The sequence below is a fragment of the Schistocerca serialis genome, chromosome 7 (assembly GCF_023864345.2).
Source record: "Schistocerca serialis cubense isolate TAMUIC-IGC-003099 chromosome 7, iqSchSeri2.2, whole genome shotgun sequence".
Classification (NCBI taxonomy): domain Eukaryota; kingdom Metazoa; phylum Arthropoda; class Insecta; order Orthoptera; family Acrididae; genus Schistocerca; species Schistocerca serialis.
Window position 1 is genome coordinate 415,421,828 of NC_064644.1, and position 16,117 is coordinate 415,437,944.

A 16,117-nucleotide genomic window follows, 5' to 3' on the forward strand; every position below is an offset into this window, starting at 1 on the left:
AAGGATGCAGGTGATCAGACAGGATGCTTACGTATGTGCCACACATCGAGAGACACATCTAGACATATCAGTGGTCCCACATCACTCCAACTGCACATGCCTCATTCCTTTACAGAGCCTCCACCAGCTTGAACAGTCCCCTGTTGACATGCAGGGCCCACGGATTCGTGAGGTTGTCTCCATACCCGTACACGTCCATCCGTTCGATACAATTTGAAACGAGACTTGTCTGACCGAGCAACACGTTTCCAGTCATTGACAATTCAATGTTGGTGTCGACAGGCCCAGGCGAGGCATAAAGCTTTGTGTCGTGCAGTCATCGTGGATACACAACTGGGTCTTCGGCTCTGGAAGTCAGTATCGATGATAATTCGTTGAACGGTTCACACGCTATCACTTATTGATGGCTCAGCAATGAAATCTGCCGCTATATGCGGAAGGGTTGCACTTCTGTCAAGCTGAATGATCCTCTTCAGTCGTCATCGGTCCCGTTCTTGCAGGATCTTTTTCCGGCCACAATGATGTTGGAGATTTCATGTTTTACCAGATTCCTGATATTCACGGTACACTCGTGAAATGTTCGTACGGGAAAATCTCCACTTCATCACTATCTGAGATGCTGTGTTCCATCGCTCGTGGTCTGACTATAACACTATGTTCAAACTCACTCAAATCTTGATAACCTGCCATTGTAGCAACAGTAACTGATCTAACAACTGTGCCAGACACTCATTATCTTATATAGGCACTGCCAACTGCAGCACCATATTCTGCCTGTAATCATCTATGAGCCATCATCTTTACTGATGGTGTTAAAACTGTTACCCTTCATAGATGTTCAGCTACTGCCAGCTTCTTAGCTATGGCTACTCTGATGTGTTCCCCACTGCAGCAGCATCCATCTGATCCAGATACACTCTACCATACAAAAAATAAGACAATGACAGGTGTAATTCAATAGATTTACCATCAACATAACTGACAAACATCATAAACACTACAGTCTGCAGCTGAAACAATGTGGTACCTGTCCACTACGAGATTAAAGCAAGTGCGGGATGGAAAAAAGTGCCTTATATGGTGATGAACTGAGGAGCGTGATGTCACAGCTATACAAGGCAGTACGAGGAGCAGGATAGCAACCACATTGCCCCCTGTTACCACTTGACAATGGCCAAGGAGCACTGGGCCATAGATATATAAACACATGATGCAGTTTGAAGTAAAAAAAGGTTTTATTTGTATTTGATATTGTTCTGGTTTGAAGTTTTTAGCAACTTTACACAGTGGTTATGAGAAAGTAATGTGAAACAGGATTAAAAAAGCAGTAAACAAGAAAACTATGAAAAAATTCCATTGCTGGACCTTAAAAATGTATCTGCTCACTGAGAGCATAACAGTTTCGAAGTAATTGTGATACTGCTTATGATCAATTCTACATCAATTTTACACATTCATAAAATGAATTCTAATAGTGTATTTCACAATTACCATTCAGTGTATCTTCTTTCATTACAGTTCTTGAATGGGTGGATCACAACTGTGCAGCACGTGAGGTACTACTCGTGCTAGAGAAATCCCGCAAGCAGATTCAGATTTTAAACCACCGTGGGCAACTGCTACGTGCCATGGACCTTACACATGCTGGAGTTCTCCAAGTGTTTATTATAGCTGATGGCCACCATGTTATGCTGCGTGTCACTAATGATTATGATCTGGTAAGTATTCATTAGTCTTCACTTGAAAATACTGAGGAAACAAGAACAGAAAGAAGAAGAGCCCCATACAAGGGGAGCTCAGAAATTCCTGGCTTTGCACAGTAATAATAGGGTCAGATTGTTGACAGTATATGTTTTTTAAGTACCTCCCTCCTCTCAGACTGAGGTACATATTGCACTGTTGTTGCAGCTTTTTCACATCATTCAAAAATAAACGATAACATGGTTGCCACATGTTTCCCCACGTGAAATTCCCTGATTTCCAGACAAGTTTTAGCATTTTTCCCTGACAAATTTTGATATCTCAAGGGTAAGTTATTGTATAAGCTATAGTACATGAAACAATAGTGCAAACACGGAAATATCTAAAAAAAAACTTGCAAGCAGATGGCGTTTCCTGATGTGAGCAAAAACTTTAAGTACTAACATCAACATCTTTTGTAATGAACTGTTTTTAGTTGGAGAAAGCAAGCCAAATGGTATGTGTGTGTCATTAAGACAACCAATATTTTGTGATGTTTAAAGCTTTCCCGGCGTACTGATTGTTCCATAAAAACACAGGAGAACTGCCGGATATCAGTAACGTCCTGCCACGGTGGAACAACTGATATTTTATTTCAATAAAACATAGCACACCTGGTGACAAAAATACGTATTTCCCTGGAGTCACTGATTTAAGAAATAACATCCGAAAAAAGTAGGACTCTTGAAAGAAGTGTATAATGTGGGGAAAAATTGTGTAAACCAACACTGTAGGGGACTGCAATTAAAATGTCGGTTCTACTATGTTCGTTATTGTCGGTTATTTCCCATGGTGTTATATCTACTACTTTACAGGTATTGTGTGTTTTTTCCTTCAAGAAATATACGAGTACATAGCATCCATACTTTTTATATGCCACACACAAACAGACCCAGCCAGAGGGCAGGTCAGTGAGACTAGATCCTAGATCCAACAGGCAGGGCATGCACATTAGTGGGAACGGAATGGCTTCAGATCGGCAGACCTGATCCATTACAGATACCCACAGAAATGGTCTGTGGTTTTGGCCCATTGTGGAAATCCACTAGTGTGGCCAGCCATTCACGAGCCAGATAGCATGTTGATGAAATGAGACCATGGTGATCAGTCCATGCAACAGATAACTTGTTCAAATACTCTGAAAATCAATAATAATAAGGATAGGTAGCAAATCACAGTAAAGATGATTGCCAAGTCGCAGACAGGAATGCAGAAAAGACAATCACACCCTCAAGACTAAATTTTCAGCCATAGTTTTTGTCAGAAAATGAGAGTACACACACATTCACACAATCACTCAGTCACAACTAATGCACAGATGATTGCTGTTTCTATTGCTGCATCTACAGTCTCTGAGAATCAGATCCAAACAAACCGCTCCTCAAGCCTCCTGCCTCTTGTTGGCAGCTGCTAGGCTAGCAGCAAGAAGTAGTGGCAGCACTGACAGCAAGCCGAGGGGAGTGGCAGGAAGAGGAAAAGCAGTAGTAAAGAGAGTAGGAAAGCAGCAAACACTCAGTTGCACCCAGCCAGCAATGATGCACGACACCTCAGTAAATGAACCATTTCATCCACTGAGACAAAAACGAGGTTTTTGCAGTGCACTTTTTTTTCCCAAATTTCCCTGATGTGTTCGATATTCCCTGATTTCCAGAACCTGTGGCGACCCTGGATACGATAAATGGCCAAGTGAACTCTCAGCAGCACGTTTAACATCTTCATTATTTTCACACTGATGACCATTTAGGAGTTTATTCATGCTAGGAAACAGATAGTCAGGTCAGGTGAATACAATGGTGGTCCACCAGTCCGAAACACAGGACCTTCAAGTTTGGCACCAACAACTTGGGATGTGTGTGAAGGGACACTGTCCTGCAATAAAATAATCCCTCTAGTCAATTTTCAATATGTTTTGTTTTCCTTCACCTAGTCGAGGAGGCTGGTATAATACTTTCCAGTTATTATAAGGTTCTAAGGTACTCCACCAGCACATCATTATCTCTGTTCACAAAACAGGTGTCATAACTTTTTGACAAAGTCAGCAACTCCAAGCACAGATGAGGTATTCAATGAAGAACCATTCATATCCTCTACATCTACATTCAAACTCTGCATACCACTATGAAATGCAGAGCAGTCAAATGAGAACCTTAAAAGTGTAATTTAAAATCGACATTTTGCGCCGTTGCTTTGTAAGCTGATAGAACTGTTTCCAGTGATGTAGGGAATGCCCTACAGATAGCAGCATGCTGCAGACGGTTGAAATGTGGCCACAATACCAGTTCAAAGTGGCTGCCCCGTTTGCAATGTGCGTCAAGGAAGAACAATGTTCAATCCAATGTTTTATGAGCAATGCAGGTACAAAATCTATTGAACTCCATCAGTGAATGACGGTCCAGTATGATGATGCATGTCCATCACTGCAGAAAGTGTAGGAGTGGAGCAGAAAGTTCGAAAATGGAGTGACTTCTGAGACAGACAATCAGTGCCACGGTCAGGCCCTCCGTATTGTGACACCAGAGTGTACTGGAGCAATTGAAGCCACTGTCAAGTAAAATCACCCTGTGATGATGGATGAAATAGCCGCAAATCTGAACATTAGTCATGGCTCAGCACATTACATCATTCTTTAAGTGCTTAAGCTTCACAAAGCATCTGCAAGATGGGTGCAATGGCAGCTCACTTCCAAACTCCAAGAGCAACATGTTCCGCCATCTGTGAAGAACTTATGCAGCACCTTGATGCAGAAGGTGATGGTTTCTTCACAAGAATTGTTACAGAAGACAAACCTGGGTACTGACACCAACCTGAGACAAAGAGGGCATGCAAGGAATAGTGCCATTCCTCATAATCAAAACCCAGGAAGCTCCTGATGCTGCCTTCTGCAGGTTTTGTTGGCCCTCTTTTGAGGTGAACATGGCATTGCCTCGGAACACTACACGACTAGGGGAAAACACTGCCAGCAGTGCGTCATTTTCCAGTACATTAAAAATCAGCTTCGGCCTGCAATAACAGCAAAGCAACATGGACTTCTCACCAAGGTTCCATTTTACAACATGACAATGTTCGGCCTCATACTGCCCATGCAACATTTACAGCCAGCGATGACCTTCACTTTGATACTCTTCTACATCTACCATACTCACCAGACCTCGCATTGAGTGATTACATGTCTGGACCACTCAAAGAGGTGACAGGAGGAAAGCAGGCAGTGCACGAGTGGCTGCACACACGGCCAAAAGGACAGAGTGCTTCTTTCGCACCATCTCCCTCAAAAGGGGGAAGGAGTGTAGTACATGAAGCTCTGGTTGCCTGCATGTACACACACACACACACACACACACACACACACACACACACACACACACACACACACACACAGCTGTTTCCTGTCAAGCAGCTGCCATAGCATCTGGGGGTGCATGCCATGCTGATACTTGGTGTGCAGGTCTCGGTAAACAGCATTACACTCATAGGCATCTATTCACATCCACGTAATCACGTGTCCGCATGATGCCACACCTGTATTCCTCCACCTAAAGGTACTTAGGTCACTGCTCAGCCCCTCCATGATCAGTTCAGCTCTGGGCTCTAGACCACTTGTGAGTTGCCCTCAGGCCTACACTTTGGACCACAATGCCTGCTGGTGCCACCATCCATCCAACTTGGTGCCCAGTCTAAGAGCCACTCCGGAAGGTATCGCTTCCTCAGCTCATTGCCAGTACCGATGATCATGGACTTCGTCATAGCAGCCATCGCTATCCGTAATTATAGAACCGTGATACTCATGTGGACCTTCATCCTCTAATAAACAAACCATAGTTATTGTAATCAATGCTTATCAAGCACATCTTTGGTACACCACTCAGCCATGGGTTACCACAAGAAACAGCTCTACATATATAAGGACATACACAACAGTAACACAGTACTGCTTACAAGTTATCATTTATGAGTGCAGCCATATCACCAATGTGAGCAATGATGAACTTGATAATGCATTATACTGCAGAAGATAATGGTTCCAAAGTTGAGGATAGGCTTTCTTTCCAAACACAGGGATGGGAAACCTACCGAATTTTCATTAGGACTATTTGCAAGCTTTCTTAAGTGGCTGAGAGGCAAAGGAGACCTTTGGGAAAGATGTGACTGGGGATACTGTATATTTAATATTTAGCAGTTCCAGTACTTGACATGCTGACCGAGTATTGGGGAAAAAATCTACTATTCAGCTTATAAGTGAGAACTGGCTGAAAGATTGTAACCCACGAAAGTGCCTTCATATAATGCCAGATGTCACACCAGACAATATCTCAAAAGTAAGAAAAAGCAGAAAAGAAGGACTCTCATCAAGTAATGGAAAGCATAGTGTACCAGAGGAAAAAATTTACTTATGTAAGGACTGATCACAGTACTAGAGCACCTCTATATTAGCAAGAAATAAGAATTCCATGAATAACTGTCCGCTTGTCAAAGAGACCTTGCTGATATAGATTTAAAATTCGGAAAACAGGTCTTAGTGCAAATTTTCTTGTGTTACTTTAAATGAAAGACACTTCTGCCATCCACATTCTACATGAAATCATAAAACAGACCTACAACATCTGTGAGGTACTATTGTCATAGGAGTGATCAAATTCACAGATTATTAGAAACTGTCATTTTTGCCATTTTCCATTGCGCCTCAGCTGCTTCAAAATTTGTGGTCCATCTTTGCAACTAAATAAAAGAAAGTTTGTTTCTTTGTCACACATCTCATTTCTTTTATTTATGAAGCATGTTCTGTGGCCTGTAATACATGTTTCTTTTTATACATATAATAAATGCTGGTTACAATATGTTACACTGTTACATTATCTCATGTTTTTCAGATTAGAAACAACTTTTATACCACAAATTTCAGGAGGATAAATTGTCGTTGGTGTTACTTATGATTTCTGATGTATGGTCATGGAGATGTATCCATTTGGTCACCATACTCCAACTGGCAGATTTATTACAACACACCACTTGCACTTTTCATTGTGTGATCAACATGTGTGTGTTTACAATGTGTAGTGTTGCCAACTGTCACTGTGTGTATTTTTTCGACTATTGTTTGTGTGGTGTGTGCGGTTTGATTTTTTTCATTTCTTTTGTGTTTCTGTATGTGTATTTCGTGTATGAATGTGTCTTCCTTGTGAGAGAGTTTTTTTATGCATTATTCTTTGTGTGTGTGTGTGTGTGTGTGTGTGTGTGTGTGTGTGTGTGTGTGTGTGTGTGTGTGTGGTGAGAGAGAGAGAGAGAGAGAGAGAGAGAGAGAGATGGGGGGAAGAGAGGGTAGAGCAAGATCCATTAATTATTTATTCTGGTTATGTTTCAGATTTCTGTTAATTACTGTTTTAGTGGCTAACATGATCAGAGAGTTATTCCTCATATTGGTCATTAATTACTTTCCTTTTCACTGCACGCATTCTTTATAAATGAAAGTTTTCATGTATTCTTTGTAAATGAAAGTTTTCCTGTGATGTCTGGAGCTTTTTGTTGTGATTGTTCACTCTGATAATTTTCGTGTCTTGCTCCATGTTGAATGATTCATGTCCACGTTTTATCAGATGTTCAGCACAAAAGTTGAGTGGACATATTCATACCTGAAGCTTCTTATATGTTCTTTATACCTACTTTTGAAATTCCTGCCTGTCATCCCCAGATACACTGATTCAAAGTCTTGGAATTCTAACTGGTACACACCTGCTCGTTGGTACTTACCTGGTTGTTGTTAGTGTGATTGGAGTGTGTTTCTTGTTCTGCAAACATCTTTAGTATATTTACTATCGTAAGTGTTGATTTGTGTCTGAACGTTAAAGTGTTAAACACGTCATGAGTGTTACTGTTTGCTGTTTCCATGTGTTGTAGTGTCTGTGGGGTTCTTTAGTGCTTGTGTTCTCTGCTTGTTTTCATTTTTCTTTAGTTGTCTTGATTTTTTGGTTGGGCCTTTGTACTATATGCGTGTCATAACCATTGTTTGCAGCTACGAGTTGTATTGTTTATAATTCTTTTTCATAGTTTTCTTTGCTGAATGGGATATTATTTAGTCTGTGTAACAAGTGTCATGGGCGCAAATTTTTTATTTTGTGGGTGGTTGGCTGAAGCATGTATAATTGTATCTGTGGCTGTAGGCTTTCTGAAGATGTCAAATGTGTCCTTGATGCTGTCTCTCTTTATTGTTATATTCAAGAAATATTTTATTTTTTTGCCACGGAGAATTGAATTTTCTTATGTATACTAGTCATGACTGTATAAGTTTACCCATTTTCTCTGTTGGTTCATCTAACATACAGATTATATCATCCAAACATGTGTACCAGTAAACAATTTTGTGTATTTTCTTTGTGAAGACTCTATTGAAGATTGTGTTTTCTATGTGGTTTATGAGTATGTCTGATGTTATGGATCCCACTGGAAGCCCATCTTTCAGTAAGTACAATTCCTTTTCAAATTGGAAGTAATTCTGAAATGTGATTGCTTTAAGGGTTTCAGTTATTTCATTAATATTGTCTGCAGGCAGTTTGTTGCATATCAATAAGTTTTCTTCAATTAGTTTTATAGTGTGCAGTGGGTATTGAGGTTTCTCTATGTTGAAAGAATCATTTCAAAATATTGCTTTATTATTTTATTCATGTGTTTTGCCACATGGTATGATGGTGCATTCATGAAATTAATAACAGGCCTCAAAGGAATAAGAGGTTTGTGCACATTGTCTTGGCTTCTGAGTACTGGTGAAAAATATCAAACCACACAGACAAAAGACGAACATAAAAACACACAGCAACTGTTGACAGCACACACACACATGTGGATTACACAGTGAAAAGTGCAAGTTATGTGTTGTAATAAATGTGGGTGAAAAAATGCTGGATATCAGCCAGCTGGAGTATGAGGACCGAACGAACACATCTCCAGGACTGTACATATCAACTAACAACCTCATGAAATCTGTGATACAAAAGGTGTTTACACTCTGAAAAACAAGGGAAAACCAAGAGAAAATGTAACATAGTAACATATTGTAACCACTATCTATTATATGTATAAAAAGAAACATGTATTACAGGCCACTGAAGATGCTTCCTAAACAAAAGAAGTGAAACACGTATTGCAAAAAACAAACTGCCTTTCATTTAGCTGTGAAGATGGAACCTACCTCCATCAATATTAGACATTATTTTACATGAACTGATGAATAAGTGTTGTTGAATTTATTAGTAGTAGCATCATGAATATTTCTTAAGGACAGTTTAAAAAGGAAAAAGCATAGATATATCATTTCTCAACTGAAATAATGTCATTTGATCTTATAACAGTGTTGATAATAAATGACCTTCCCCTACCTGTTGTAATATGTTTGATTAAGCATACATTTGCACAGTGCTATCTAATTAAAATAGTATAAGTAGTTGCAGACTATTGTCTGTAGTACAGTGCAAGCCTTATCTGGCAGGCTGGCAATACACTTCTGCTAAATCAGTGTCAGCCACTGGTATTCTATGCTTGTCATCTGTGTATCAGTCTGTAAGATGCTTGTACTCATGTGGTATCTTGTGAACGGATAAGAAAAGACTTTGTGTGCATTCAATAAAAACCTACCTAATTCTGAGCACTGATGAAGCAGTAAAAAAATTCAGCAACTAAACTAAAGGTGATATTCACTATCGGCAACTGCTTTTCACTTTGATGTAGCACTAAAACAGCCACATGCCTTTCAAAAAAGAAAAAGCAACTACAACAACACCCCCATATGAAACGTGATCCAGCGAATTATTTCCTTACACAGAGCAACTATTATGACAATATTAAAATGTAGCTGAAAGAGTTTGATTAAAACAGTATGTCTAAATATGTACTGCAATAAGTTTCTCATTAAATTACAGTAGCAAAAAACAAACAAAGTCTCTATCACATTAGAAAGCATCCCAACCAAAGGAAACATCAGTTGCTATATTTCCTGTAGACTGTCATGAGTTTTTTTTTTTTTTTTTAATTTTTTTATAGGTCATAAAATTTGAAGCAAATCTGATGCGTACAAACTTCCTTCGGAATCTGGAGGAGTTTCTGAAAGAATTGAACATAAGGCAAGAGAACTTCACAACTCCACTTCAGCCTGCTCTTCGGCAAGCTATCACTCGAAAGGCACGCCAAATGAGGCTTGAGAAGTTTTTCAGGGTTGTCTTCTCACAGGTAAAGATACATTACAGCATAAAGAACATTTAATATGTATAGATAGTGTGATTTATAACACTATCCTTTACACTGCTCTGTTAGCAAATAAGCATAAGACTTCATAATAAAGTTCATTTCTAACGTAGTCCCTTGCACAAGTAAAAATTTTTTAAAGTTTTATTTTAACAGAATCTCTCGTGCTATGCATGCCACTGTTTTATGTGCCATAATCATTGGTTCATAATGAAAACTTAAATGCAGTTATTATAACTCAGTTGCAATCATTGTCTACTTACTTGCATTTACCTAATTTGCTTGTGATTAATGTTCTAATTCTACATGAAAGTTCAGAACTTTCGAATGTTTTTTCCACAGCCATGCAGACTTCTGCTGCTGTATTCATGTCCTTTTAAGGGAATAATTTGTCTCGTACAGTATGAGTATAATACAGGAATGTGTTTTTCTACCTCTTTTCTTTCAAGACTTTTTCATTTTAATGGATTTGAAGGAGAACTTTAACATCCGACAGTTCATCATGGACTAAATGCACCTTCATGACAAATTTTTGTGTCAAATAATTTTTGCTCCCAATCAACTTTTCAACTATTAGAAGTACAGATGAGGCTGTACCACTCTTTTTTGGTAAAAATGTAAACTCTACCTACAGGTCCTGGCAGGCCCCAACTGTATAAAATAACCAGCAATCTGCCACAATCAATTGATTAATGATCAATTTAACAGGGGAAAATACATGTGACTAGTTACAAACTGAATTTAAAGTTCTGCGCACAACTTGTATTTTAACATTTATACACAGTTGCTTTCACACCTAGTCGTGGGTGCATAACCATTTACTGAGCAATTTTAGTATTAATGTGAGAACTTTGTAAAAGAACATTATATTAAATGAAAAATCAAGATGAGCACCAAAATGACTACACATATGCGAACATGCAACACCCAGAGTATCAGTAAGAACAAGGAGTAAACAGAAAACTGTTAATATTAATTTACATATCCCAACAAGGCGTGTGTAACATATCAAAATAAAACCCCTGATCAATAAAGATGGTGGATGATTAATGTAGGAAAACAGGTTATTGTCCTTTAAAATATTTGCTGCCTAAGGTTAAGCATTGCTAACAATGTATGTAGAGGTCTTGTGTATTTTGGGCAAGACAGCTGGTGGAATTTGGTTGAATTTAGTGTTCACAATACATTAAATGTCAGCAATGCCAAAATATCATTGTCCTCTCAAGTGCTTCTTCAATAGAGAGAGGAAAGGAAACAACTGGCAGGGGCACATCCTGGTGGGTAAGAGGTTTGGTGGAGCAAAACATCGCCTTAAATGCCAGGACAGCTGGAGGATTATGGGCATAAGAGACCATACATTATCAGACACATACACATACATCAGCATGCATAAACATTGACGAATACTACACTGACTAATACTTCATTTGTGATACATCGGGGATTCTATGTCTGGTTATCTTGAGGAGGCAATCCCGATGTCCACATAGGTACTTGTATTTAATGTTGTGCCTTCTTACAGGTATGCTTTACGAATGCTACCTGCCAACAATTGAGCTGCCCATAAGTGACCTTAGATAAAGGTTGGTTTAAAAGAGGTGGGGAAGGGACCAAACTACAAGGTCATCAGTCCGTTGTTCCTAATAAAACAATGCCACAAGTGTGAGGATAAAATGGACGAGACATATAACACAAAACAGAAAGAAAGGAAAAACCACAAGAACGAAGGAAAGGCAACGAACACTAAAAGGAACAAAGGAGGACAAGAAAACAACAGAGATGCTAGAAACAGAAGAGAGTAAAACAAGAAAGCAGATTACAGTGTCTGGCCGACCACGAGAATAAAAAGGAGAAGCCACCCACTCTGCAATACATTAAAACTTCCACCCTAAAAACACTAGGGTGGAGGACACAGAGGGACAAAGGATATGCGCTAAAACCTACACAGGACTATAAAACCCACTCTCATAGATAAAACTTAAAACTAAAGCTGCTGCTGAGGCATCGTCGCCCAACACCGAAGGTAGGGAGCTGGGAAAGTTAAAAGTCTGCCGAAGAGCAGCTAAAAGAGGGCAATTCAGCAAGAGGTGGACGATTGTCAGTTGGGAGTCACAGCAACCCAGAGGTGGGTCCTTGCGACAGAGTAGGTAGCCATGTATGGCCAAAGCGGAGTCGGCAGTGAACAACTGACTCCCGGAGAGAGGACCACATGGAAGACTTCCACACATTCGTCGTTTCCTTAATTATACGCAGCTTTTTGTGTGTACTGTTGCGCCATTCCGTCTCCCAAAGCCTGAAAACCCTGCAGCATAAGACAGAACACAGGTCAGCTTCAGGGATGCCCGTCTCCAGAAACGGTTTGGCCAGCTTGATGGCAAGTTCATTGCCTGGTATTCTGATGAGTCCAGGAGTCCACACAAACACCACTGAACGATGGGACCGTTCCAGGGCTTAGATGGACTCCTGGACAGACGCTAGCAGAGGATGGCAAGGGTAGCACTGGCCGATAGCTTGTAGGCTTCTTAGTGAGTCAGTAAACAGCAGAAATGATGTGCCAGGGCATGAGCGGATGTACTCAAGAGCATGAGGTACGGCGCCAGCTCCGCAGTGAAAACACTCCAGCCATCTGGCAAGGAATGCTGTTCAATATGTCCTCCACGAACATAGGCAAAGTCTACGTGACCATCTCCCATCGAGCCATCAGCGTAAACCACTTCAGAGCACTGGAACACGTTAAGAATCGAGAGGAAGTGACAGCAGAGAGCCACAGGGTTAATGGAGTCGTTAGGGCCATGCGAAAGGTCCAGACGAAGCTGCAGCCCAGGCGTACCCCACGGATGCATACGTGAACGGACCGTAAGTAGAGGTGGTAAAGGGAAGGACTCCAGTTCGGAGAGAAGAGATCGCACACGAACCGCAATCATTAGCCCCACCCTGGGCCGCCGATGCAAGATATGGACTGTCGTGCCGGAAAGGACATGGTAATTCAGATGCTCAGCAGAACTATGAATGTGTGCAACGTAACTGGTGAGCAGTTGTGCATGTCTGATCTGCAATGGAGGGACCAAAGCCTCCACCAGTATGGTGGTCACCAGACTCGTCCTAAAAGCTCCTGTCACTAGTCGAACCCCGCAGTGGTGCACAGGGTCGAGCAAATGCAACGCTGAGGGTGCTGCCAAACCATAAACTACACTCCCATAGTCAATTTGGGATTGGACAAGGGCTCTGTAGAGCCACAGAAGCGTAGGGCGATCTGCACCCCAAATGGTGCTGCTCAGGCAACAGACGACATGGCGGTACTGCCAGTACTTCTGCTTAAGCTGACAAAGATGAGGAAGCCAGGTCAATCGAGCGCCGAAAACCAGTCCTAAGAATCGATATGTTTCCACTACAGTGAGTGGATTGTCATGAAGGTAAAGTTCTGGGTCCAGATGAATGGTACGACACCAACAGAAATGCACGAGACACGACTTTGCGGCTGAAAACTGGAAGTCGTGGGCTAGAGTCCATGAATTCTCCTTGAGGATGGCTCCCTGTAGGCGATGGTCAGCAACACCAGCACTGGAGCAGCAGTACGAAATGCAGAAGTCGTCTGCATACAGAGAAGGTGAGACGGAGGGCTCGACAGCTGCTGATAAGACTGTTAATTGCCACTAAAAATAGAGAGAGACTCCATTCTCCTGGATACGGATGGAGCTATGGGAGGCACCAACTTGGACACAGAAAGTACAGAGCGACAGGAAGTTTTGGATAAAAATTGGGAATAGGCCCCAGAGACCCCACTCATACATGTGGCAAGGATATGATGTCGCCAGGTTGTGTCGTATGCTTTACGCAAGTCAAAAAAGTCAGCAATCAGGTGTTCTGGAAAAGGCTGTTTGGATGGCAGACTCGAGGGCCACAAGATTATCAGTGTTAGAGCGGCTCTGGCAAAGCCACCCTGACATGGAGCCAGTGGGCCACGTGACTCCAGGAACCAACCCAATCACCAACATACCATATGTTACAGCAGCGTACAAAGAATGTTGGTGAGGCTGATGGCCCAATAACTACCCACATCAAACGGATTTTTACCAGGTTTGAGCAACGGAAAGATGGTGCCCTCCCTCCGATGAGGAGATGTCACTTGTAGTCAGATGAGAGATGTTTAATCATCTGGCTGGGGATCCAATCAGGCACAGGAGCTGTGTCAGGGCAATGTGCAAGGCCACTGAGGAGCTCCCACTCTGTGAATGGGGCATTATAGGATTCACTATGGCGTGTAGTGAATGAGTGGATGTTCCCTTCCAGTCACCGTATGAGAGTCCGAGAAGCTGGGGAGGGGGGCGGGGGGGGAGGGGGGGGGGGGGTGTAATTCTCCGCTGCAGAAGCTCGAGCATAGTGCTCGGCACTCGTGTTTGCGTCAGTAGATAACATGCCATTTATGGTAACGCCAGGAACACCTGTTGGGGTCTGGCACCCGAAAAGATGTTTGATCTTTTCCCAGACTTGGAAAGGCGGCGTATGGCACCGAATGGTTGACACGTATCTCTCCCAACACTCCTGCTTCCGTCGTTTGATAAGTTGGCGAATGCGGGCACTGAGCCATTTAAAGGCTATGAGGTGCTCCAGGAAAGAGTGCCGCTTATGGTGCTGTAGAGCTCGCCGATGCTCATTAATAGCTTCAGCAACTTCCAGCGGCCACCAAGGGACTGCCTTATGCCTCGGGCACCCTAAAGAGCAAGGGATCGAGTTTTCTGCCGCAGAAACAATTGTGCTGGTCACCTGCTCAACCATCACATCGATGTTCCCGATAGGGGACCATCACATAAGGCCAAAACGTGTAAGACCGTTTTTAGTCACCTCTTACGACAGGCGGGAATACCTCGGGCCTATTCTAAGCCCCCCGGACCCACAGGGGGAGATCTTAGGTAAAGAAGGGTGATTTTTATCAATGTTGTCACTGGCAACAATAACACAGGATGTCCTAGATACTGCACATCTTTTACACTTTCTTTTAGCATATTTATTGATTGTTGGTTGTATTTATCCTGTGACCATTCATTGTTTACGCTTCTTTCACTGCATCCATCCTCGGCATTATCAACAAGTCATTCCAAGTGAAAAGTTCATTTTTGTGTGATATGTGTTAAATATTCACAAACAATTAATTGTGCTTCTCTGTCAGAAAGTGGTGGATAAATATAATTCCTCGTGAAACTTCCTGGCAGATTAAAACTGTGTGCCCGACCGAGACTCGAACTCGGGACCTTTGCCTTTCGCGGGCAAGTGCTCGACCAACTGAGCTACCGAAGCATGACTCACGCCCGGTACTCACAGCTTTACTTCTGCCAGTATCTCGTCTCCTACTGGCAGAAGTAAAGCTGTGAGTACCGGGCGTGAGTCGTGCTTCGGTAGCTCAGTTGGTAGAGCACTTGCCCGCGAAAGGCAAAGGTCCCGAGTTCGAGTCTCGGTCGGGCACACAGTTTTAATCTGCCAGGAAGTTTCATATCAGCACACACTCCGCTGCAGAGTGAAAATCTCATTCTGATAATTCCTTGTGTCTAAAAACTGTTGGGTGCAAGCATACCATATGGTAATATGGACATGGTAAGGACATAAAAACTACTTTTCCACTAAACAGTCAGGCAAAATGTGCCTCAGAAGTGTGACATGTATACAGGCAGTAGCAAGCAGTTGTCAATCATGAAGAACTAGCAGCTCTGGTAGAACTTGACTCTTTCTAAATTGCAAGCAGCACACCAATGACACTGGAATAATATACAGGGTTTCTTTTAATCCATTAATAACAATATTATGAAAGATAACAATACTATGAAAGGGATAGTTGCTACTCGCCATACAGCAGAGACACTGGGTCGCAGATAGGTACAACAAAAAGACTGTCACAAAATAAGCTTTTGGCCAACAAGGCCTTTGTCAAAAATAGATGAGACACACACAAAACCACTCTCTGTTGCAGCTGAAGCCACACTAGTGTGGCTTCAGCTGCCACAGGCTGTGGTCAGTGAGTGTGTGTGTGTGTGTGTGTGTGTGTGTGTGTGTGTCTGTCATCTATTTTTGACGAAGGCCTTGTTGGCCGAAAGCTTATCCTGTGACAGTCTTTTTGTTGTGCCTATCAGCAATTCAGCATCTCCGCTATATGGTA

At 41.9% G+C, this 16,117-nt stretch overlaps 2 protein-coding genes across 8 annotated transcripts in view; one reads left to right on the forward strand and one right to left on the reverse strand.

Moving 5' to 3' along the window:
* The window catches only part of LOC126412085 (GPI mannosyltransferase 2), a 263,581-nt gene that overhangs the window by 125,667 nt on the left and 121,797 nt on the right, over positions 1–16,117 (reverse strand). The window lies entirely within an intron of this gene.
* The window catches only part of LOC126412084 (dual oxidase-like), a 257,727-nt gene that overhangs the window by 123,660 nt on the left and 117,950 nt on the right, over positions 1–16,117 (forward strand). For both annotated transcript variants that reach the window (XM_050081493.1, XM_050081492.1), the window contains exons 16-17: positions 1,519–1,718; positions 9,769–9,954. In XM_050081493.1, the coding sequence (XP_049937450.1) occupies positions 1,519–1,718; positions 9,769–9,954 (386 nt within the window). The remainder of the gene's footprint in view (positions 1–1,518; positions 1,719–9,768; positions 9,955–16,117) is intronic.